Source organism: Amblyraja radiata, chromosome 8, assembly GCF_010909765.2.
Source record: "Amblyraja radiata isolate CabotCenter1 chromosome 8, sAmbRad1.1.pri, whole genome shotgun sequence".
Lineage (NCBI taxonomy): Eukaryota > Metazoa > Chordata > Chondrichthyes > Rajiformes > Rajidae > Amblyraja > Amblyraja radiata.
In genome coordinates this window covers 74323933-74347918 of record NC_045963.1, presented here as the reverse complement: position 1 = coordinate 74347918, position 23986 = coordinate 74323933, and the positions used below count along the sequence as shown (strand labels likewise).

Here is a 23986-nt window from a genome sequence, read left to right as displayed (position 1 = left end):
AGGTTAAAAAAAAAACATAGGTAAAGCTTTTATAATGATTTAATTCAAGTACTCAATTGCATTTGATTACTTTGAAGTGTGTGAGTGTATTTTATTGACTCTGAAGAGCATTTAAATTTTGCTCTAATTATTTTAATTCTTTGAAAAACTCCTGAGTGCGTGCATCTATTAAATGCCAGGTACCGGTTTACAGGGATATGGGCCAAACACAGGCAGGTGGGACTGGTGTAGAAGTTCTACTAGTGAAGAAGGGGCATCATGGCCGGTGTGGGCAAGTTGGGCCGAAGGGCCTGTTTCCACGCTGTATCACTCTGTGACTCTATTGTCGCATGTACCGAGGTACAGTACAGAACTGAGTCCACACTGACCATCAAGTGCTACGTTATTCCACTCTCCCATCCACTCCCCCACACACTAGGGGCAATTTACAGAAGCCAATTAATCTACAAACCCACACGTCTTTGGGAAAGTTCATCCGTGTTGTGTTCGATAAATCACTGGATTCGGACAACAGAGTTTGATTCACTCAGTAATTTATTACACTGCTATATAAGGCACGTACACTCACATATCCCCGAATATCCCCGAGCGCACTCGCAAACACCGAGTACACGGTAGAGCACGCCGCAGGATGTTTCTACACACACCCACGTAAACCCGTACACACTCGCAAACTCATCAGAGCATGCCGCGGGATGTTCCGTTCAAGATCACCTGGCAACGTTGGCGACACGGTCCAAGGATGAGGCTCTATCCCCGAAAGGGCGCCCAACACCATACTTACGTATCAGAGCAAACCACTACCCTCCCCCGCCCCCCCCCCCCCCAGTTCCCCGAGTCACGTTTATACGTTCTCCCCGTGACCGCATGGGTTTCCTCCGGGCGCTCAGGCCTCCTCCCCACACTCCAAAGACGTTGAGGTTTGTCGGTTAATTGGCCTCGGATCAAGTGTGTGTAGGATAGTGCTAGGTGATCGCTGGTCAGCGCGGACTCGGTGGGGCCGAAGGGCCTGTTTCTGCACTGTATCTCGAAAGTATCGCTAGAGTCAAGCACTAAACTAGGTGGTTAGCAAGTTAATGATAAATCGAGAAAAGATTGACCACACAGAAGGAGGTCATGCAACCCATAGTGACCATTTTGAACACAAAAGTGTCACTGAGTCAAATCCTGTGACCATTTTTTTCCGAGCCTAATCTCATCTTGCTGTCCTTGATTAGTAGAACTGGTCACCAATTTGACACTGTACATTGGATCTAATGTGATTTTATGTTTTTGATCAGGCTGTTATCTGGCATGAAAAAGCAACAGGGACAGAGTTCCCCTCGTCCTCACCTTCCACCCCATCGGCCATCAAATACAGCACACAATCCACCGATGTTTTCGGTATCTCCAATGGGATCCCACTACTGGCCACATCTTCCCATCTCCACCACCTTGCACCTTCCACAGAGACCGTTCCCTCCGCAACTCCCCGGTCAACTCGTCCCTGCCCACCCAGGCCACCCCCTCCCCAGGTACCTTCCCCTGCAACCGCAGCAGATGCAACACCTGTCCCTGTACCTCCCCCGCTTAACTCCGTCCAAGGACCCAAACAGTCTTCTCAGGTGAGGCAGAGGTTCACTTGCATCTCCTCCAACCTCATCTACGGTCTCCTCTGTTCCAGGTGTGGACTCGGCGAGACCAAGCGCAGGCTCGGCGATCGTTTCGCTGAACACCTCCGCTCAGTCCGCCTAAACTTACCTGATCTCCTGGTTGCTCAGCACTTTAACTCCCCCTCCCATTCCCCCACTGGCCTTTCTGTCCTGGGCCTCCTCCACTGTCAGATTGAGGCCCAGCGCAAATTGGAGGAACAGCACCTCATTTTTCGCTTGGGCAGCTTACACCCCAGCGGTGTGAACACTGATTTCTCTAACTTCCAAGTCACCCTTGCTTTCCCTCTCTCTCCATCCCCTCCCCCACCCTGGTCATCGTACTAGTTTCACTGTCGTCCTGCCGAATTTCACTATTTGTATAACTCGTTGTCACCTACTCCACAGCCAACAATGGACCATTGTGGGCTCCACCTTTCCTTGATCATCGTTGGAGGGTTTTGATCTATCTTTTTGCATATCTTTCATTAATTTGTTCTCTGTACTCTGCCACCTCTCTCGGTTCCCTCTCCCCTGACTCAGCCCGATGAAGAGTTTCTTTTTTTTTTTTTTTATTTTTTTTTTAAAATTATTTTTATTAGAAGTACGGTAAGTTACAATAATACACAACACATATGTCTTAATACATTTTTTGTACCGCTTCATTTTTTGAGCTTTAAGAAAAAGATAGAAGTAAAGGAAGTAAGGAAAGTGCGCAAGAGTCTTGAAGGTGCAGGAGAGTGTTGAGAAAAGAAAGCCCCTTAGAAAAGAAGTTAGAGAAGGAAGTAAAGAAAGAAAGTAGACCCTAGAAAAGAAGGAAAAAGAAGGGAGAAACAATCGCTCTATTATAACATTAAACTCCGCAGAAAGGGGACTACCAACCAAGTCTGTTTTTGTTGTTTTACCCCCCGTTGCCAGATCCTGGTACCATTTATTTATTTATTTAAGTATGAGCTTTTTTCCCATTATTAGCCCGTACCGATGAAGAGTTTCGACCAGAAACGTCACCATTCCTTTTTATCCAGAGATGCTGCCTGACCTGCTTGAGTTACTCCAACTTTTTGTGTTATCTGGGACCTTGTCAGGAACAGTTTCTTCCCAGCTGTTATCAGGCAACTGAACCATCCTACCACAACCAGAGAGCAGTGCTGAACTACTATCTACCAAAGATCCTATAGCGAGCAAGATAGATCACTCGACGAAAAAGACGTAGTACGGTCATGGTCAGATTCGTGGGTAATTTTCGGCCCCATTTCCGTACCCGGCTTCCGTCTCCGCACCAAAGATCCCGTAGGGTAATAGTGCGGAGACGGAAGCCAGTTACGGAAACATCCTCGTAAAAATAAAAATTGTTTGGTAAAAATCTTCTCCTCATTTTCAGAATTTGAATTTATTAACACAAACCGTTCCCCCGCAACGTTGATTACACTGCGAGTCGGGTCGGGTCCGGTTACGGAAATGGATGAAAAAAAGGCCCACGTTCCGTTCCGTTACGTACCACACGTCAGCCCATTGCATTTAGCAGGAGTGGTCCAACTTGCTCCGATATAGGATCTTTGCTATCTACCTCATTGTTGACCCTTGCACTATCCTATCGGACTTTGCAGGCTTTAACTTGCCCTGAACATTATTCCCTTATCATGGATCTGTACACTGTAAATGGCTCGATTGTAATCTTGTATTGTCTTTCCGCTGACTGGTTAGCAGGCCAAACAAGCTTTTCACTGCACCTCGGTACACGTGACAATAAACTAAACTGTACTGAACTGCTGCCAGACCCGCTGAGTTACTTCAGCAATTTTGTGTTATCTGGGGCCATGTCAAGAGGGAGGTGGGTGTATGGAACAAGCTGCTGGAGGAGGTAGTTGAGGCAGGGACTATCCCAACGTTTAAGAAACATAGAAACATAGAAAATAGGTGCAGGAGTAGGCCATTCGGCCCTTCGAGCCTGCACAGGTTTGGAGGTATATGGACCAAATGCGGGCAGGTGGGACTAGTGTAGCTGGGATATGTTGGCCGGTGTGGGCGAGTTGGGCCGAAGGGCCTGTTTCCACGCTGTATCGCTTTAAGACTCTATGACAAATAAAATCCATGTCGGCTGTGGAGCACACATTCCCCTCATTGTCCTTCCTCATTAATGACTTTAAGCGCTGACTGATTTCGTCAAACATGACGAACCGAATACTGCCTGACCTCTGATTGATTGCGTTTTTGTTCGGAGCGAGAGGTCACACTGTTCCTAAGACAGGATTCCGATCAGTTGCTCGCGTCCGAGGTGAAACTAATGGCCTGTAATTACTCACTTTGCTGCCTCCTCCCTTCATTTGAACATTGGCCCACAGACAGTCGCCCAGACCTCTGGCAATCTCCGTGGGAAGATTGATAAATGACGGCCAAAGTCACCTCAATCTCTCCCCCCCCCCGCCTCAATCTGACGGTCAGGGATATATTGAGCTTCTTTCAGAGATACAGTGCGGACACAGGCCCCTTCAGCCCACCGGGTCCGCGCCGACCTGCGATCCCCGCACACTAAAGGGCCTGTCCCACTTGGCCGTCATTTGCGCCTCATTTACGCGTCATATTTGAATTAGGTCGTTGTGTTGTGGCGCACAGGTAGCGTGTGGGTAGCGCGGGACGGGCGCATGGAGAGGTGTGGAGAAGTGTGGAATTGAGCGCGGTATCGCGCGGCGCTCCAGGATTTCGTGCTGCACGAAATCCTCGCGCGCCACCTGCGTGACATATTGCGTAAGCCCACTGATGCATTGGGTACGCCGCTGACGCATTGGGTACGCATGCTGGCGCACTGGCGTCGCACGCCGGCGTCCCGACGTCTCACGTGTATCGTGTGGTGACGCATGGTTACGTCACCGTGCGTAACCATGCATCATCATGCGCCGCAGGGTATTTTAATGACGTCACGCGCACAGACGGCATGATGACGCGTGATTTGCGCACAACGTTGCGCGTAACGACGTGTCGACCTATTTTACATATGACGTGTAAATGAGGCGCAAATGACGGCCAAGTGGGACAGACCCTTAACACTACCCTACATAGTAGGGACAATTTACATTTATACCAAGCCAATTAACATACAAACCTACATGTCTTTGGAGTGAGGGAGGAAACATGGAAAATAGGTGCAGGAGTAGGCCATTCGGCCCTTCGGCCATTCAATATGATCATGGCTGATGATCCAAAATCAGTACCCCGTTCCTGCTTTCTCCCCATATCCGTTGATTCCTTTAACCTGAGAGCTAAATCTAACTCCCTCTCGGAGAAAACCCACGCGGCTTACGTGGAGAACGTGCACAGGCAGCACCCGTAGTTGGGATCGAGCCCGGGTCTCTGGCGCTGTAAGAGCTGCAAGGCAACAACTCTACCGCTGCGCCACCGTGCCGCCTTTCAGTACATACCACAGATAGACACAAAGTGCTGGAATCACTCAGTGGGTCCACGTTCACCAGAGATGCTGCCCGCAGAGTATTGAGCAGGTTTTTTTAACCAATAACTGCAGTTCCTTGTGCCTCTTTGCATTAATTTAGATATACAGGCCCTTCGGCCTACTGAGACATGTTGATACGATCGCTGGTCGGTGCGGACCCGGTAGGCCGAAGGGCCTGTGTGCGCTCTGCATCTCTAAACTATTTCTTACAACAGCGGACCTTTGGAGTTTTGGGTTATTATTTGTGACACACGCGTACCGAGGTGCGGTGAAACGTTTTTCTAACAATCACGCCAACCTCTAGAACAATAGTTGAAGGGAAAAATTCCAGAGTCAGATTACAATTCTCAGCATTGTTCAGCTTTAGTTCAGAGATATAGCATGGAAACAGCACTTCAACTCCCCCTCCCATTCCGAATGCAACCTTTCTGTCCTGGGCCTCCTCCATGGCCAGAGTGGGTCCCACCGCAAATTGGCGGAGCAACACCTCATATTTTGATTCGGTAGTTTCCACCCCAGCGGTATGAACATTGACTTCTCCAATTTCAGGTAGTCCCTGCTTTCTCCTTTTCTCCTTCTTTCCCCTCCACTTCCCAGCTCTCCCGTAGCCCACTCTTCTCCGCATCTTCCTTTCTCCTTCTTTCCCCTCCACTTCCCAGCTCTCCCACAGCTCATTACCTCTGCCTCTTCCTTTCTCCTTCCCGCCCCCCCCCATCCCCACATCAGTCTGAGGAAGGGTCTCGACCCTGAAACGATGTCAATTTCCATCGCTCCATAGATGAGTTTCTCCAGCGTTTTTGTCGACCTCCGATTTTCCAGCATCTGCAGTTCTTTCTTAAACTCTACCGCTGCGCCACAAGCAGTCACTTATGAGCTGATGTAACTTGCTACTGCCGTGCTTATGTTTGATTTCCCAACCAGGGTGAGCTCATGAGGAATACGTTCCCTTGCAACCACAAGTGACTGAGTGCCTGCACATTGACCTTTAGCTGCTCCATTTGTTGCAGAGCTCCTTCAAAGGCCTTAGACTAAATCTCTCAGTCAGCCGTGGACTGGCACGAAGCAAGCCGAAGAACAACAGAGGTTTATTCGTTCCGCCCACGCAGCCACTTCATCTAACCCGGAGATGTTCACCAGTTCATATGATAGGCTGTGCAGGCCGTCAATGGATATTTTTCAGGCAGAGATAAATAGATCTTAGATTAGTACGGGTCAAGTTCAAGTGAGTTCAAGTGAGTTTATTGTCATGTGTCCCTGATAGGACAATGAAATTCTTGCTTTGCTTCAGCACACAGAACATAGTAGGCATTTACTACAAAACAGATCAATGTGTCCATATACCATAATATAAATATATACACACATGAATAAATAAACTGATATCGTGCAAATAACAGATAATGGGTTATTAATAATCAGAGTTTTGTCCGAGCCAGGTTTAATAGCCTGATGGCTGTGGGGAAGTAGCTATTCCTGAACCTGGTTGTTGCAGTCTTCAGGCTCCTGTACCTTCTACCTGATGGTAGCAGGGAGATGAGTGTGTGGCCAGGATGGTGTGGGTCCTTGATGATACTGCCAGCCTTTTTGAGGCAGCGACTGCTATAAATCCCCCTCGATGGAAGGAAGGTCAGAGCCGATGATGGACTAGGCAGTGTTTACTACTTTTTGTAGTCTTTTCCTCTCCAGGACGCTCAAATTGCCGAACCAAGCCACGGTGCAATCAGTCAGTATGCTCTCTACTGTGCACCTGTAGAAGTTAGAGAGAGTCCTCCTTGACAAACCGACTCTCCGTAATCTTCTCAGGAAGAAGAGGCGCTGATGAGCTTTCTTGAAAATTGCATTAGTGTTCTCGGACCAGGAAAGATCTTCAGAGATGTGCACGCCCAGGAATTTGAAGCTCTTGACCCTTTCAACCATCGACCCGTTGATATAAACGGGGCTGTGGGTTCCCCTCCTACTCCTTCCAAAGTCCACAATCAGTTCCTTGGTTTTGCTGGTGTTGAAGGCCAGGTTATTGTGCTGGCACCAAATGGACAGTTGCTCGATCTCTCTTCTAGGCGATCATATTAGGCCATTCGGCCCATCAGGTCTACTCCGCCTTTCAACCAAGGCTGATCGATCTCGCCCTCCTAACCCCATTCTCCTGCCTTCTCTCCATAACCCCTGACACCCGTACTAATCAAGAATCTATCTATCTCTGCCTTAAAAATATCTACTGACTTGGCCTCCACAGCCGTCTGTGGCAAATAATTCCACAGATTCACCACCCTCTGGGATGGGAGATTGCAACCTTCACGTGGTCCACCTTGTTTCGACAAGTACACAAACAGAAGATCAAACAGAACAAGTTGTCTTACAACTTTAGGCTGTGCACGCCATACGCAAGAAGAAGAAGACCACCCTCTAACTAAAGACATTTCTCCTCATCTCCTTCCTAAAAGAACGTCCTTCAATTCTGAGGCTGTGACCTCTAGTGAAAACATCGCCTGTTGATGTTCTCCAGAGATGCTGCCTGTCCCGCTGAGTTAAGGGGCTGTCCCACTGTACGAGTTCATTCAAGAGCTCTCCCGAGTTTAAAAAAAAATCAAACTCATGGTAAGCATGGAGAATGAACGTAGCGGGTACGTCGGAGCTCGGGGACATCTCTTAGCGGCTCGTAACGCTAACGGCAGGTACTCGGGAAGACTCGCTAACGGCAGGTATTAAAGCATGGGAAGACTCGTGAAGATTTTTCAACATGTTGAAAAATGTCCACGAGAGCCCCGGGTACCTACAAGCGGCCATTACCGTAAATCTTCGAGTTCGAATCAGGGCAAACTCGGGGAGAGCTCTTGGAATGAACTCGTACAGTGGGACAGGTCTTTTACTCCAGCATTTCGTGCCTCTCTGGCAGTGAGTTCTTTGCGCTACAAGTCGATGCCCACATCGTCTCTGCCAGTTTATAACAGCCGTGGCTCTTTGCCATTGCTGGGGATGGATTTGCAAGTGGTAAATGGTCCAGGTGGATGTGGTCACACTTCAAGTTTGCCTAATCCATGGACAATTAGTCTCGCTGCCAGACAAGAGGATATGCTGTTTCGATAATAGCTGGAGCGGCGCGCTGTAAAATGCAGCGAATAGAATCATTATCAGAGCAAGTGTTGTGTGGCACGTCAATCCCCCCCCCCCCCCCCCCCCCCCCCCCCCCCCCCCCCCCCCCCCCGGTGACAAACCCTGCAAATGCCAGCCTTTGTCTCAATGAATGGAACATTCATTCTCAACGGTGGAGCACTTTAGCTCTTTAAAGGGCCTGTCCCACTTTCACCACCTCTGCCGAGTTTGCCCTTGACTCATACTCGCAGCATGGTCGTCACGAGGTCGTAGGTAGGTCGTAGCAGGCCGTGATGCTAGTCATAGGTACTCGTGGCATCAAGTAGGTCGGGGCGTTTTTTCTAGCCTGATGAAAAATGTCCACGAGCATAAAAGGTCTTGAATTAGGTTGTGTAAGTGGGACAGGCCCTTAGCACCCTAAAGTCTGAAGGAACTTTCCACTTGGTTATTGTCGCAGTCGCCACAGTTTAACAGTTTAATCCCCCGTTCTTGTTTTTTTTTTAGCGCGCAGCGGGAGAGTTGCTGCTGGAGGCCCGGGTTCGAATCTGACTACGGGATGCTGCCTGTACGGAGTTTGTACGTTATCCCCGTGACCGCGTGGGTTTTCTCCGGATGCTCCGGTTTCCCCCCACACTCCACAGACGTGCAGTTCGCAGGTTAATGGGCTTCGGTACAAATTGTAAACTGTCCCTGGTGTGTAGCGTTGGTCTACGGGTGATCGCTGGTCGACACAGGCTCACTGGGTTGAAGGGCCTGTCTTCGCGCTGTATCTCTAAACTAAACTAAACTAAACCTTAGATAGACACAAAATGCTGGAGTAACTCAGTGGGACAGGCAGCGTCCCTGGACAGAAGGAATGGGTGAGGTTCCGGGATGAGACCCTTCTTCAGACTGAATCAGTGGAGGGAGAGATACAGAGATAAGGAAGAGTAAGGTGTGAAAACGGGACAAAGGGAATGGAGATCAAGGATAATGTAGAATAGATTGTTCGCTGGGAGAAGGTGACAACAAAGCAAACAGGGGTAAAATGTTAAACGAGGATAGTCAGACTGGTCAGAGAACTGGGAAGGGGGAGGGGATGGAGAGAGAGGGAAAGCAAAGGTTACTTGAAGTTAGAGAAGTCAATGTTCATACCGCTGGGGTGCAAGCTAACCAAGCAAAATATGAGGTGCTGTTCCTCCAATTTGTGCTGGGCCTCACTCTGACAATGGAGGAGGCCCAGGACAGAAAGGTCAGTGTGGGAATGAGAGGGGGAGTTGAAGTGTTGAGCAACCGGGAGATCAGGTAGGTTTAGGTTGAGATGTTCAGTGTTGAACTAAACCTTAGCTTTTTAGAGATACAGCATGGAAGCAGGCCCTTCGGCCCACGGACCAGCGATCATTCGTTCACGATGTTATCCTACTTTCAGACTGAAGAAGGGTCTCGACCCCAAAACGTCACCCATTCCTTCTCTCCAGAGAAGCTGCCTGTCCCGCTGAGTTACTCCAGCTTTTTGTCTCTATCTTCGGTCTAAACCAGCACCTGCAGTTCCTTTCCGCACAAGTTCCTTTCTCGTCAGGTTGGGAGGAACATGGAGAGGTATCGCTCACAGCAGACATGGTGTTATCTGCTGCTTGACAGTCATCAGTCAACGAAAAACAGCGGAGATTTTTACCGAGGGGGGAAAATCAGTTCAGTCATTCCACTTGACAACAATGAGCTTCAGGCCGCCCTTATTCCGATGTGCATCCCGTCAGCCTTTCACTCTTGCGTACACTTGCCATAGCTGCTTCCTGTTAGTTCACGCTAATTCGAAGCGAGTCTTGTCAAGACTGTCAGACCAAAGCACTGATTGTTATTCTCCAGCTCATTGCCCTCACTTCCAGGTCAGCGGAGAGTGAAGTTCGACTGAGAGATACAGCGCGGAAACAGGCCCTTCGGCCCACCGAGTCCGCCCCGCCCAATGCTCACCCGCGCACGAGTTCTAACCCACACATTAGCGACTATTTACAGAAGCCAATTAAGCTACAAACATCCACGTTTGGTTTAGCTTAGTTTAGAGATACAGTGCGGAAACAGGCCCTTCGGCCCACCGGGTCCGCGCCGACCAGCGATCCCCGCACATTTACACTATCTTACACCCACGAGAGATAATTTTTACATTTACCAAGCAAATTAACCTACGTCTTTGGAGTGTGGAAGGAAACCGGAGCACCCGGGGAAAACCCACGTGGTCACGGGGAGAACGTACAAACTCCATATGGACAGCACCCGTAGTCAGGATCGAACCCGGGTCTCTGCCGCTGTGAGGCAGCAACTCTACCGTTGTGCCATTGTGCCAAGCTATCTATTCACCTCTGGCAGCTTGTTCCATACACCCACCACTCGCTGTGTCAAAAAGATGCCCCTCGGGTTCAGATTCAACCTTGCCCCCCTCACCTTCAACCTTTGTCCACCAGTTTTAATTCCCCAACTCTGGGTATAAGACACTGTGCTCTCACCCTATCTATTCTACTCATGTTCCTCAGTCAAAGTATAATAGTCATCGCCAGTGCGGAAGCTTGGATCAAGTAGTTTTGATCTCCCGGTTGCCCAACACTTCAACTCCCATTCCCATTCCCACACTGACCATTCTGTCCCGGGCTTTCTCCATTGTCAGCGTGAAGCCAAATGCAAATTGGAGGGACAGCATCTCATATTTCGCTTGGGCAGCTTACACCCCAGAGGTATGAACACTGACTTCTCTAACTTCAAGTCACCCTTGTATCCCCTCACTCTCCGTCCCTCCCTCACCCAAGCCGTACCGGCTTCAAAGTCTTCTTGTTGAGTCTCATTGTCTGCAACTCGTTTTCACCTAGCTCACAGCTAACATATAGGGGCATAGAGCGATACAGCCGGCAACACGAAGGGTCTCGACCTGAAATGTCACCGATTACTTTTCTCCAGAGATGCTGCCTGACCCGCTGAGTTACTCCACCATTTTGTCTCTATCTCCTGCCTTTCCATATAGCCAAACAGTCTTACGGCGTGGAAACAGGCCCTTCGGCCCAACTTGCTCATACTGGCCAACCTGCCCCCATCTACACTAGTCCCACCTGCCCACATTCGGTCCATATCCCTCCAAACCTGTCCTATCCATGTACCTGTCTAACTGTTTCTTAAACGGTGGGATAGTCCCAGCCTCTTTCATTAATTTCTTCTTTATCTCGCTACATCACTGTCTATATCTCTCGTGTCCCTTTCCCCTGACTCTCAGTCTGAAGAAGGGTCTCGACCCGAAGCGTCACCCATTCCTTTAACTCCAGAGATCTGCCTGTCCCGCTGAGTTACACCAGCTTTTTGTGTCTATCTTCGGTTTAAACCAGCATCTGAAATTCCTTGGTACACAAAAATGCTGGAGAAACTCAGCGGGTGCAGCAGCATCTATGGAGCGAAGGAAATAGGTGACGTTTCGGGCCGAAACCCTTCTTCAGACCTTTCTTCAAATCTTTAGGGAATTCCTTCCTACACATAGTTTAGATTCGTGTTGGATCTGTGTGAGGGGAATTGCAAGAGAGATCTCGTTTGACAACCCTCCACATTTTTCTGCACAGATCTTTTGAGTTTTATGAGTTAGGGATAAAAATCTCTTCGAGTCCACGGCATTTAGATGAAGCCTCATGCAAAACAAGTTTGTGTCAAAGATGTGTAGGAAAGAACAGCAGACGCTGGTTTAAACCGAAGATAGACACAAAAAGCTGGAGTAACTCAGCGGGACAGGCGGCATCTCTGGAGAGAAGGAATAAGTGACGTTTTGGGTCGAGACCCTTCTTCAGACTGAGTCAGGGAAAAGGGAAACGAGAGATACAGACGGCAATATGGAGATAAATAGAAGAAATGAATGAAAGATAAGGAAAAATGTAACAATGATAAAAGAAGCAGGCGATTGTTAGCTGTGGGCTAGGTGAAAACGAGTTACAGACAATGAGAGTCAACAAGACGACTTTCTCACAGAGAGTTGTGAGTCTGTGGAATTCTCTGCCTCAGATGGCGGTGGAGGCAGGTTCTCTGGATACTTGCAAGAGAGAGCTAGATAGGGCTCTTAAAGATAGCGGAGTCAGGGGATATGGGGAGAAGGCAGGAAGGGGGTACTGATTGGGGATGATCAGCCATGATCACATTGAATGGCGGTGCTGGCTCGAAGGGCCGAATGGCCTACTCCTGCACCTATTGTCTATTGTCTGTTGACTTTGAAGCCGGTACGACTTGGGTGGGGGAGGGATGGAGATGTTGGAACAGGTTAAATTAAAGATGTTGGAACAGGTTAAGTAGGATTAGGATTCAGCCGAGTCTCATTCATTATGTTGTTGGGATAAAAATCTCTTCGAGTCCACGGCATTTACTTGGTCAAACTTGGTCAAGAGTCTGGCAGTAACGTATAACAGTTGCATTGTTTTTTCATGCTTATCTCTTTGTTTTTACTTCAAATGCTTCAGATTTATAGTTTAAAGCTTACGCAATAACAGGTCTTGGGGGAATTCCGAGCCTAACCACTCTTTCCCGGGGGAATGCGATCTCATCCGTTATCATTGCTGGGAAGTTGGAATGTGACCTTATTTGGTGCCCGAAATGGGTGTTGCGTTCAGCAGTAACGTCTCAATGGGCGAGCACCCAAAAGATGACGAAATTGGGACAATTTATCTCCAAAAGTGAAAGTCATTCGGGGAAGGTTTTCTGCTGATTAACGAGATACAACATAGCCCCAACGATTCCCAGACGGAGGTACGCGTGGTGGTCACGGTTTAGTTTCGAGATACAGCACGGAAACAGGCCCTTCGGCCCACAGAGTCCGCGCCGACCAGCGATCCCCGTACACGAGCACTACCCTACACACACACACACACACACTAGGGGACAATTTACAATTTTTACCCCAGCCAATTAACCGATAAACCCGCACGTCTTTGGAGTGCGGGCGGAAACCGGAGCACCCGGAGAAAACCCACGCGGTCACAGGTTCAGATTCCGTACAGACAGCGGCCGCAGTCAAGATGGAACCCGGGTTTCTGACACCGTCAGAAACCCGCAACTCTACCGCTGCGCCGCCTCATGTTCTCCAGAGGTGCTGCCTGACCCGTTGAGTAACTCCCGCACTTTTTGTTCATCTCTGCTATAAACCAGCATCTGCAGTTCCTTCTTATTACATGAAGGCTGACAGCATGTCCCCTTCTATTCACTGATGGGTTGTCGCCTTGTTTAGTTAGCCCGCGTGACATTCTATATGTAACACTGCATGAAGTCATAACTCCAGTCCTGCATGAGTCACACTCTATGAATCATATCATTCAGAATTAATCTGTCACCTATTTTGGAAATTTTGCTGCAGAATATATGTGACATCCTTTGCGTTTAAATGATTTAAAATGCACTTCAATGGGGGTAACAAATCGCATCAATTCATAAGCGATAGGAGCAGGGTTAGGCCATTCGGCCCATCAACTCTACTCTACGCCATTCAATCATGGCTGATCTATCTCTCCCTCCAAACCCCATTCTCCTGCCTTCTCCCCACAACCCCTGACACCCGTACTTACAAACCTCTGAATGAAGATGCTGGAAACATCAACCTCACGGACAGGGGTATCATTTAGAGTCATAGAGAGTCACACAGCGTGGAATTCTCTGCCTCAGAGGGTGGTGGAGGCCGGTTCTCTGGATGCTTTCAGGAGAGAGCTAGATAGGGCTCTTAAAGATAGCGGATTCAGGGGATATGGGGAGAAGGCAGGAACGGGGTACTGATTGTGGATGATCAGCCATGATCACATTGAATGGCGGTGCTGACTCGAAGGGCCGAATGGCCTTCTCCTGCACCTTTTGTCTATTGTCTATTGAAGCAAGCCCGTCAGTCCAATTTGCCCACGCCAACCTAAATGCCCCATCGCGCAAGTCCCACCTGGCTCAATGTTAACCCTCTAAACCTGCCCTATCCATGTACCTGTCCAATGTCTCTTAAATGTATAGTCCCTGCCTCAACTGTCTCTCCCGGCAGCTCGTTCCATACACCCACCACCCTTTGTGTGCAAAAGTTACCCCTCAGGTCCCTATTAAATCTTTCTCCCTCACCTTAAACCTATGCTGCTTTGGTTCTTGATTCCCCTACTCTGGGCAAAGGACTCTATGTGTCTACCCGATCTATTCCTCTCACGATTTTGTACCAGGTCTGTAGGATCACCCCTCATCCTCCTGCGCTCCTAGGAATAAAGTTCCAGTCTGCTCGACCTCTCGCTACAGGCCCTTGCATCCTGGCAACATCCTCGTAAATCGACATCCTCGTAAATTGAACACAATACAGGAACGGGGTACTGGTTGTGGATGATCAGCCATGATCACATTGAATGGCGGTGCTGGCTCGAAGGGCTGAATGGCCTACTCCCGCACCTATTGTCTATTGTCATAATACTGTAAATGTGGCCCCACCAATGTCTTACACAACTATAACATGAACAGCACCTCATATTTCGCTTGGGCAACTTACACCCGAGCGGTATGAGCATTGACTTCTCTAACTTCACGTAGCCCTTGCTTTCCCTTTCTCTCCATCCCCTCCCCTTTTCCCAGTTCTCCCACCAGTCTTACTGTCTCCAACTACATTCTATCTCTGTCCCGCCCACTCCCGACATCAGTATGAAGAATGGTCTCGGCCTGAAACGTCGCCCATTCCTTCTCTCCAGTAGATGCTGCCTGCCCCGCTGAGTTACTCCAGCATTTTGTGTCTGTCTTCGATTTAAACCAGCGTCTGCAGTTCATTTCCTACACTCCCACCCTCTTCACTCAATGCGCTGACTGATGAAGGCCGCGATGCCGAAAGCCTTTTTAACCACCTCATCTACCCGTGACACCACTTTTAAACCACGGGCTGTGGTTTGTCGACCTTTTGTCGCATTATCAGCTGTAAATTGTTATTTTTATATGCCTATGTAGCGGCAACTAGTGGTGGCTTGGGGCATCACGAACCCTCGCTATTGGCTGGCGTGGTCACGCGATCACAGGAGTATTTTCGTGGGTTTTTGTATCGTCTTCATTCAAGCTCCACCCTGTTAGAAGGAGCTTGGCTCGGTGAGCCAGATGCAACGAAATTTCGTTCAGATTTGCATTTGTTGGGGTCTTTTCGAATGACAATAAAGTATTTGATTGATTGATTGATTGGTATTTTTGGCTGATCTAAGACGCGGATAAACGAGTAAATCGCATTGTTATCGTTTAAAATAAAGAATCTTACTTTACCCAACCGAGTCGACTCGCCTAACCTACATCCAGTAGACCATGAGACCAAGTGACATGGGAGCAGAATTAGGTCATTCAGCCCATCAAGCCTGCTGATCTATTCAATCATGGCTGATCCATTTTTCCCTCTCAACCCCATTCTCCTGCCTTCTCCCTGTAACCTTTGACACCCTTAGGAATCAAGAATCTATCAATCTCTGCTTTAACTGACCTCCACATGCCTCCACAGCCGTCTATGGCAATGAATTACACAGATTCACCTCCCTCTGGCTAAAGAAATTCCTTCCCATCTCCATTCTGAAGGTACATCCTTTCATTCTGAGGCTGTGCCCTCTAGTCCTAGACCTTCCCACCACTGGAAACACCCTCTCCACATCCACTCAATCCAGGCCTTCAATGATGTGGTGGGTTTTAATGAGATCTCCCCTCATCCTTCCAAACTCCAGTGAGAATGTGCCCAGAACCAGTGTTTTATTATAAGGGCACTCTGCAATTTAGGCAATGGGCAACTTAAATGAACTTGAGATGACGTGATCAATTCTGCACTCAATTGATCAAGTCAGCACACTGAACCCCAGAGCAATCAAGGCAGTTTGTTATCTGCACGATCTCTCAAGTCTATGTCAGAAACAAGTCAGTAATGGAGGCAGTGCTTACCCAGAAGGCCGCGGGCTACGGAAAGTGCCGTGGATGCAGCCAGGCGCCGCTGAGACAGTTCATAAGGAATAGGAGTAGAATTAGGCCATTCTGACCATCAAGTCTACTCTGCCATTCAATCATGGCTGATCTATCTCTCCCATCTAACCCCATTCTCCTGCCTTCTCCCCGTAAGCTCTGACACCTATAAGGTCATAAGGAATAGATGTCTGGGGTTATGGAGAGAAGGCAGGAGAATGGGGCTAGATAGATCAGCCATGATGGATACTCTCAGTGAGTTATTCCAGGGGAGGGGATGGGGAGAGTGATGCCGACTGACGTACAATCTGACTTATGTAAGGGTTTTAGAGATACAACGTGGAAACAGGCCCTTCGGCCCACCGAGTCCGCGCCGACCAGCGATCCCCCGCACATTAACACTACCCTCCACAAACCAGGGATAATTTACCATTTTATACCAAGCCAATTAACTTACAAACCTGCACGTCTTCGGAGTGTAGGAGGAAACCGGAGCTCCCGGAGAAAACCCACGCAGGTCACGGGGTGAAGGTACAAACTCCGTACAGCCAGCACCCGTAGTCGGGATCGAACCCGGGTCTCAGGCGCTGTAAGGCAGCAACTCTACTGCTCCGCCACTGTGCTGCTCATGGTTAATGGAACATTACCCTCATGTAAGTCAAAGGGGGTGTCTGTGCAAAGTGCAAATATGCCTCTTCAACCAGGGGGTAGTACATCTCTCAGTCTGAAGAAGGGTCTCGACCCGAAACGTCACCCATTCCTTCTCTCAGAGATACATAGAAACATAGAAAATAGGTGCAGGAGTAGGTCATTCGGCCCTTCAAACCAGCACTGCCATTCAATATGATCACGGCTGATCATCCTAAATCAATACCCTGTTCCTGCTATCTCCCATAATCCTTGATTCCTTTAGCCCTAAGAGCTCTATCTAACTCGCTCTTGAAAACACCCAGTGAATTGGCCTCCACTGCCTTCTGCGGCAGAGAATTCCACAGATTCACAACTCTCTGGGTGAAAAAGGTTTTCCTCATCTCAGTCCTAACTGGCCTATCCCTTATTCTTAAACTGTGTGACCCCTGGTACTGGACTCCCCCAACATGGGGAACATTTTTCCTGCATCTAGCCTGTCCAATCCCTTAAGAATTGGATCTGTTTCAATGAGATATCCTCTCATCCTTCTAAATTCCAGTGAATACAAGCCCATTCGACCCATTCTATCATGGTATAGAATGTCCACCCTAGTCCAACAGTGTCACCTTGTATTTTCCCCTCAGCACATCAACAAAGCGTGCAAGCGCACGGAATGAAGTCCACCGTGAACGTACCTTTCTTTGCTAGGTCCTCGTTTGGCTCGTACTTCTCAATGAGCAGCTGGACTTGGTCTTGTTTCATGGGCGGATACAGGATCTCGTTCAAACGCGGATCCCTCTGCTTCGAGTTGATGAAGTCGGTCATCTGGTCCACGGTCAGGTAAGGCCCGCTCTTCCTTTCGCTGAAACAAAGCAAGGGAATAAACCTCAGCACGGTTTTAGTTTTTAGTTCAGAGATACAGCGCGGAAACAGGCCCTTCGGCCCACCGAGTCCGCGCCGAACAGCGACCCCCCCCCACACTAGCGCTATCTTACATACATCTCGGGGACAATTTTTTACATTCGCACCAAGCCGATTGACCGATTCACTTGTACGTCTTTGGAGTGTGGAGGGAAACCGAAGATCTCGGAGAAAACCCACACAGGTCACGGGGAGAACGTCCTTACAGACAAAATCCTTACAGACAGCACCCGTAGTCACATTGAACCTGGGTCTCTGGCACTGTGAGGCAGCATGGCGCAATGGGCTAAGTGTTCGGCTGGCGACCGGAAGGTGGCCGGTTCGAATCCCGCTTGGAGTGCATACTGTCGTTGTGTCCTTGGGCAAGACACTTCACCCACCTTTGCCTGTGTGTGAATGTGTGTGAATGATTGGTGGTGGTCGGAGAGGCCGTAGGCGCAGATTGGCAGCCACGCTTCCGTCAGTCTGCCCCAGGGCAGCTGTGGCTACAGAAGTAGCTTACCACCACCGAGTGTGACTGAGGAGTGAATGAATAATGCGATGTAAAGCGCCTTGAGTATTAGAAAGGCGCTATATAAATCCCATCCATTATTATTATTATTACCACTGTAGCACCATGCTGTCCGGTTCCAGCACTCCGGAAGCACTCTTTATTTCAAAACTAACATCATAAGTAATCGGAGCAGAATTCAGCCATTGGACCCATTAGTTTATTGTCACGTGTACCGAGGTACAGTTAAATGTTTTCATAACGCCATAAGGAATAGGAGTAGAGTTAGGCCATTCGGCCCATCAGGTCTACTCCAGCATTCAATCATGACTGATCTATCTCTCCCTACTAACCCATTCTCCTGCCTTCTCCCCATAACCCCTAACACCCATACTAATCAAGAATCTATCTATCTCTGCCTTAAAAATGTCCACTGACTTGGCCTCCACAGCCGTGTGTGGCAATTAATTCCACAGGTTCACTATTGTTGTGTGTTATCATTGCTAACAAAGGTATGCTAACTTGTGTTGTGTGCTAACCAGTCAGCAGAAAGACAATACATGATTACAATTGAGCCATTTACAGTGTACAGATACATGATAAGGGAATGACGTTTCCCATTTGTGTGCAATCCCCGCACACGAACATTATCCTACACACACAAGTGACAATTTGCATTTATAGCAAGCCAATTAACCTACAAACCTGAAAGTCTTTGAAGTGTGGGAGGAAACCGAAGATCTCGGAGAAAACCCACGCAGGTCATGGGGAGAACGTGCACACTCCACACAGGCAGCACCCGTAGTCAGGATCGAACCTGGGTCCCTGGCAATGTGAGGCAGCAACTCTACCGCTGCGCCACCGTGCTGCCTTTGAACATGAGTGGCAACAGTGTTACGTATAAAGAGAAAGGGAGGCCCATAACTCCAGCAATATTAAATGTATGGGCACCAGGAATGTAGTGAAAGTTTTGTACTTTGGTGAATTTGTAGATATGTTTCTATTGGGGAGAAGGCAGGCACAGGTTATTGATTGGGGATGATCAGCCGTGATCACAATGAATGACGGTGCTGGCTTGATGGGCCAAATGGCCTCCTCCTGCACCTATTTTCTATGTTTCTATGTTTTATTACAAATAAAGTTTACTTCTGAAATTAAAAAATAAAATCTATTACTACCAGCAAACCCCAGCAGATATTTTTGCATTTTTGGTCCAAATAACTCATTTTGTTACATCTTTCATTTGATTTACTTCATGGGGTGGAAAAGAAAATCCAACACATTTTTCAACATGAATGGCAGCAAGATGGAAATGCCCTGCGATTTGAATCTTTCTTGTGAATTTTCTCAAAGCACTGCATAAATCACATCGATGTTCAGAGACTTGTTCAGCAGCAACATCCAGCAATTTCCAGTCAACTGCGCAATGCACCATATTTATTTTCCGGGCAGCCATAACAGTTGAATGTGTGCAGTGCACAAAATCACCCTCAACACAAAATCGCTCAGTCTTACAAATCACATTTAATGCTTTTGCAGATAAAAGTGTATAAATTCTCTGTTTCTTCCTGTAAACTGCCATTACTGAAACAGTTTCACTGTATATCAAATGTGTCGGAAGGAACTGCAGATGCTGGATAACACCGAAGATAGGCACAAAAAGCTGGAGTAACTCAGCGGGTCAGGCAGCATCTCCGGAGAAAAGGAATGGGTGATGTTTTGGGTCGAGACTCTTCTTGGGACTGAGACTCATGGAAACGAGAGATATCTTAAAGATAGCGGAGTCAGGGGATATGGGGAAATGGCAGGAACGGGGTACTGATTGTGGATGATCAGCCATGATCACATTGAATGGCGGTGCTGGCTCGAAGGGCCGAATGGCCTACTCCTTCACCTATTGTCTATTGTCAATTGAAAAGGTACATAGAACAAATGAAGTCTGAAGAAGGGTCTCGGCACGAAATGTCACCTATTCCATTTCTCCAGAGATGCTGCCTGACCCGCTGAGTTACTCCAGCTTCTTGTGACTATTCTCTACATACCAACCTCATTTCCATTGACTCACTGTGAAAAATTCCTATCAACTCAAAGCAGAAAAATTAACTACAATAAAACCTACTGTAAATGGCTCGATTGTAATCATGTATTGTCTTTCTGCTGACTGGTTAGTACGCAACAAAAGCTTTTCACTGATCCTCCGTGCACGTGAAAGTAAAATTAACTAACTAACCGACTAACTAACTAACCAACTAGCCAACTAGCTAACTAGCTAACCAACTAACATGGTAGAGGTGCAGACTTTGTGCCCTATATCTGAGGAAGGACATCTGTGGAAAAAACAGGGAGCTGGTCAGGCTGCATTTAGAACTAGACTAAGTGGGACCCGTTGTCCCATGTTCACACGGGAGGGCTGGTCCCCCGACGCAATATTCCACCTCTCCACCAATTCCACCTCTCCACCAATTACTTCAACCCAAACAACCATTTGCAGTGCATTTTACTTCAACCCAAACAACCATTTGCAGTGCATTTTTACTTCAAACCAACCATATTTTCATTTTCAAACCACATTAAGGGCACTCACAGTTGAGTAGACATGTGTTCAGTGTTATTCAGAGCTCAGAGAGACGTGGCCCTCTGGCTTCCTCCATCTTGCAGAGACTGAGTGAGGCACACCACTTCCTAGTTTTATAGTCCCTCCCCCTCCCTCCAGCAGGGGCAGCAGAGAAAATGACAAATTATTTAAAAACATTAATATCTCTCTGATTTTTCATCGATGGGAAAAATCATCTGGTCCCGGAAGGCGGAGGGGGGTTCTGAGCGAGGTGGCCAAAAATGACGGCCGTAGGTGGCGGCGTTCTCTCGGAAATCGCAGCACATTGAGCCAAAAGCGATATAAAAATGGCCTTTAATAAAATCTGACAATGTGCACTTTAACCACATGTGATTTTTTTCTATTACAAATCTCAAATTGTGGAGTACAGAGGAAAATAAATAAATAATGGGTCTTTGTCCCAAACATTATAGAGGGCACTGTATCTATCTTGTCACAAGATGGTTATCAGGATGTCAGGACTTTCATATGAAGAAAGACTGGATAGACTCGGCTTGTACTCGCTAGAATTTAGAAGATTGATGCGGGATCTTATAGAAACTTACAAAATTCTTAAGGGGTTGGACAGGCTAGATGCAGGAAGATTGTTCCCGATGTTGGGGAAGTCCACAACAAGGGGTCACAGTTTAAGGATAAGAGGGAAATCTTTTAGGACCGAGATGAGAAAAACATTTTTTACACAGAGAGTGGCGAATCTGTGGAATTCTCTGCCACAGAAGGTAGTTGAGGCCAGTTCATTGGCTATATTTAAGAGGGAGTTAGATGAGGCCATTGTGTCTAAAGGGATCAGGGGGTATGGCGAGAAGGCAGGTACAGGATACTGATTTGGATGATCAGCCATGATCATATTGAATGGCGGTGCAGGCTCGAAGGGTCGAATGGCCTACTCCTGCACCTATTGTCTATGTTTCTATGTTTCTATGAATCTCAGATGAAAATGGTGCTACAATGTATTCGGTTGAGTCTTGAAATCGAATTGGACCAATTGTGTAGATAAATAAAAGATAGCTGGTGCTTTTTTGATGTGAACATGAATATCACACCGTGAAATTTGAATATATTTGCATATTCTTTGGGTAAACATGGTTTAATGAACATAATACCTGGCAAACACTAAAAGGATTTAATTATATTCTTTTGAACCTCAAGAAACCCGCTGGTTAAGCCAGCGACAGGTTAGAGTTTTGGACAAATCCTTTTTTAAAGGGACTTTGCAAAGAAACTCATTGGTGACCCTCGGACTATCTTTGATCGGACTTAACTGGCTTTACCTTGCACTAAACGTTATTCCCTCATTCTGTACCTGTACACTGCAAATGGCTCGATTGTAATCATATCTTGTCTTTCCGCTGACTGGTTAGCACGCAACAAAGTACCTCGGTACACGTGACAATAAACTAAACTGAACTGAACTGAGAAACCAAAGGCTCCTGACATCGGTCTGAAGAAGGGTCTCGACCCGAAACGTCACCCATTCCTCTCCAGAGAGGCTGCCTGTCCCGCTGAGTTACTCCAGCATTTTGTGTCTATCGGAGAAATCAAAGAAAATCATTTAGGGGCAGCACAGTGGTGCAGCGGGTAGAGCTGCTGCCTCACAGCGCCGGAGCCCCAAGTTCAATCCTGACCTCAGCTGCAGTCTGTGTGGAGTTTGCACGTTCTCCCTGTGACCGCATGGGTTTCCTCCGGGTGCTCCGGTTTCCTCCCACATCACAAAGACGTGTGAGTTTGTAGGTTAATTTACCCTCTGTAAATTGGCCCCTGGTGTATAAGAAGTGGATGGGAAAATGGAATAACGTCAAGCTAGTGTAGTTGGCATGGACATGACGGGCCGAAGGGCCTGTTTCCATGCTCTATCTCCAAACTCTAAACTCAATATATAAGATTCAGGTTATTTCTACGAATCACAGGTTCATTAAGGTATAGTAAAGGTTAACACAAAATGCTGGAGTAACTTAGTGGTCAGGCAGAATCTCTGGAGAAAAAGGATAGGTGATATTTTGGCTTCTTCAGACCCCCCTCAGATTCGATCCTGACTACGGGTGCCGTCTGTGCGGAGTTTGCACGTTCTCCCTGTGACCGCGTGGGTTTTCTCCAGGGTGCTCCGGTTTCCTCCCACACTCCAAAGACGTACAGGTTTGCAGGTTGATAGTCTTCGGTAGAAAATTGTAAATTGTCCCTAGTGTGTGTTGGACAGTGCCAGTTTGCGGGGATCGCTGGTCGGCGCAAACTCGAAGGGCCTGTTTCCGCGCTGTATCACTAAACTGAACGAAACTAACTTAAACCCACACTTTCCATTCCAGCAGTGGGACTCTGCATTCAAAATCTTTAAGAAGTGCAGTTTTTGTAGTGCACTGGAAAGTGCTGACAAAGGCCAATGCTTCCACGCTGTATCTCTAAAGTCTAAAAGCAAGGGCCGATGAACAAAAAGCTGCACCTGGCATCATTTTTATCAATTTGCTTGCAGCAGTAACGACCACTGTGTTTAGAGTGTGTAGGGAGCGGGAGAACAAAGGAAGAATCCGGTGTGGGGGTACTGCCGTGAGGGGGTGGGGGGGGAAGGTGGGGAGGGGAGAAGAACAAAGATGGACCTGGAGCGATGGGGATGGGGGGGGGGGGGGAAACAATGGAGGTCCCGGCACATGGGTACTTTGTGATCTCAATTGCTGCCCTTTTTGTGGTGACTATTTGTATACCTTGGGTATGCGAACAAGGTGTTATATTGTAACCTTCCACAGAGAAGTGTGAGGTGTGGCATTTTGGGACGCCGAACAAGGGCAGGATCTACACAGTAAATGGTAGGCCTCTGGGTAGCGTTGTAGAGCAGAGGGATCTAGGAGTCTTGAAGGTCGAGTCGCAGGTAGATAAGGTGGTCAAAAAGGCTTTTGGCACATTGGCTTTCATCAGTCAGTGTATTGAGTATAGAAGTTGGGAGGTCATGTTGCAGTTGTATAAGACGTTGGTGAGACCACATTTAGAATATTGTGTTCAGTTCTGGGCACCATGTTATAGGAAAGATATTGTCAAGCTTGAAAGGGTTCAGAAAAGATTTACAAGGATGTTGCCAGGACTAGAGGGTGTGAGCTATAGGGAGAGGTTGAGTAGGCTGGGTCTCTATTCCATGGAGCGCAGGAGGATGAGGGGAGATCTTATAGAGGTGTACAAAATCAAGCGAGGAATAGATCGGGTAGATGCATCGTGTCTTTTACCCAGAGTAGGGGAATCGAGGACCAGAGGACATAGGTTCAAGGTTA

The 23986-nt window shown here is 47.8% G+C and overlaps 1 protein-coding gene across 1 annotated transcript in view; it reads right to left on the bottom strand.

Annotated features, from left to right (window-relative positions):
- Positions 1–23986, bottom strand: part of plcb1 (phospholipase C beta 1) — a gene marked incomplete at its 5' end in the record, with an annotated part of 446201 nt that overhangs the window by 138360 nt on the left and 283855 nt on the right. Inside the window, one exon of the mRNA XM_033026421.1 lies at positions 17406–17572. Within this exon, the coding sequence (XP_032882312.1) occupies positions 17406–17572 (167 nt within the window). The remainder of the gene's footprint in view (positions 1–17405; positions 17573–23986) is intronic.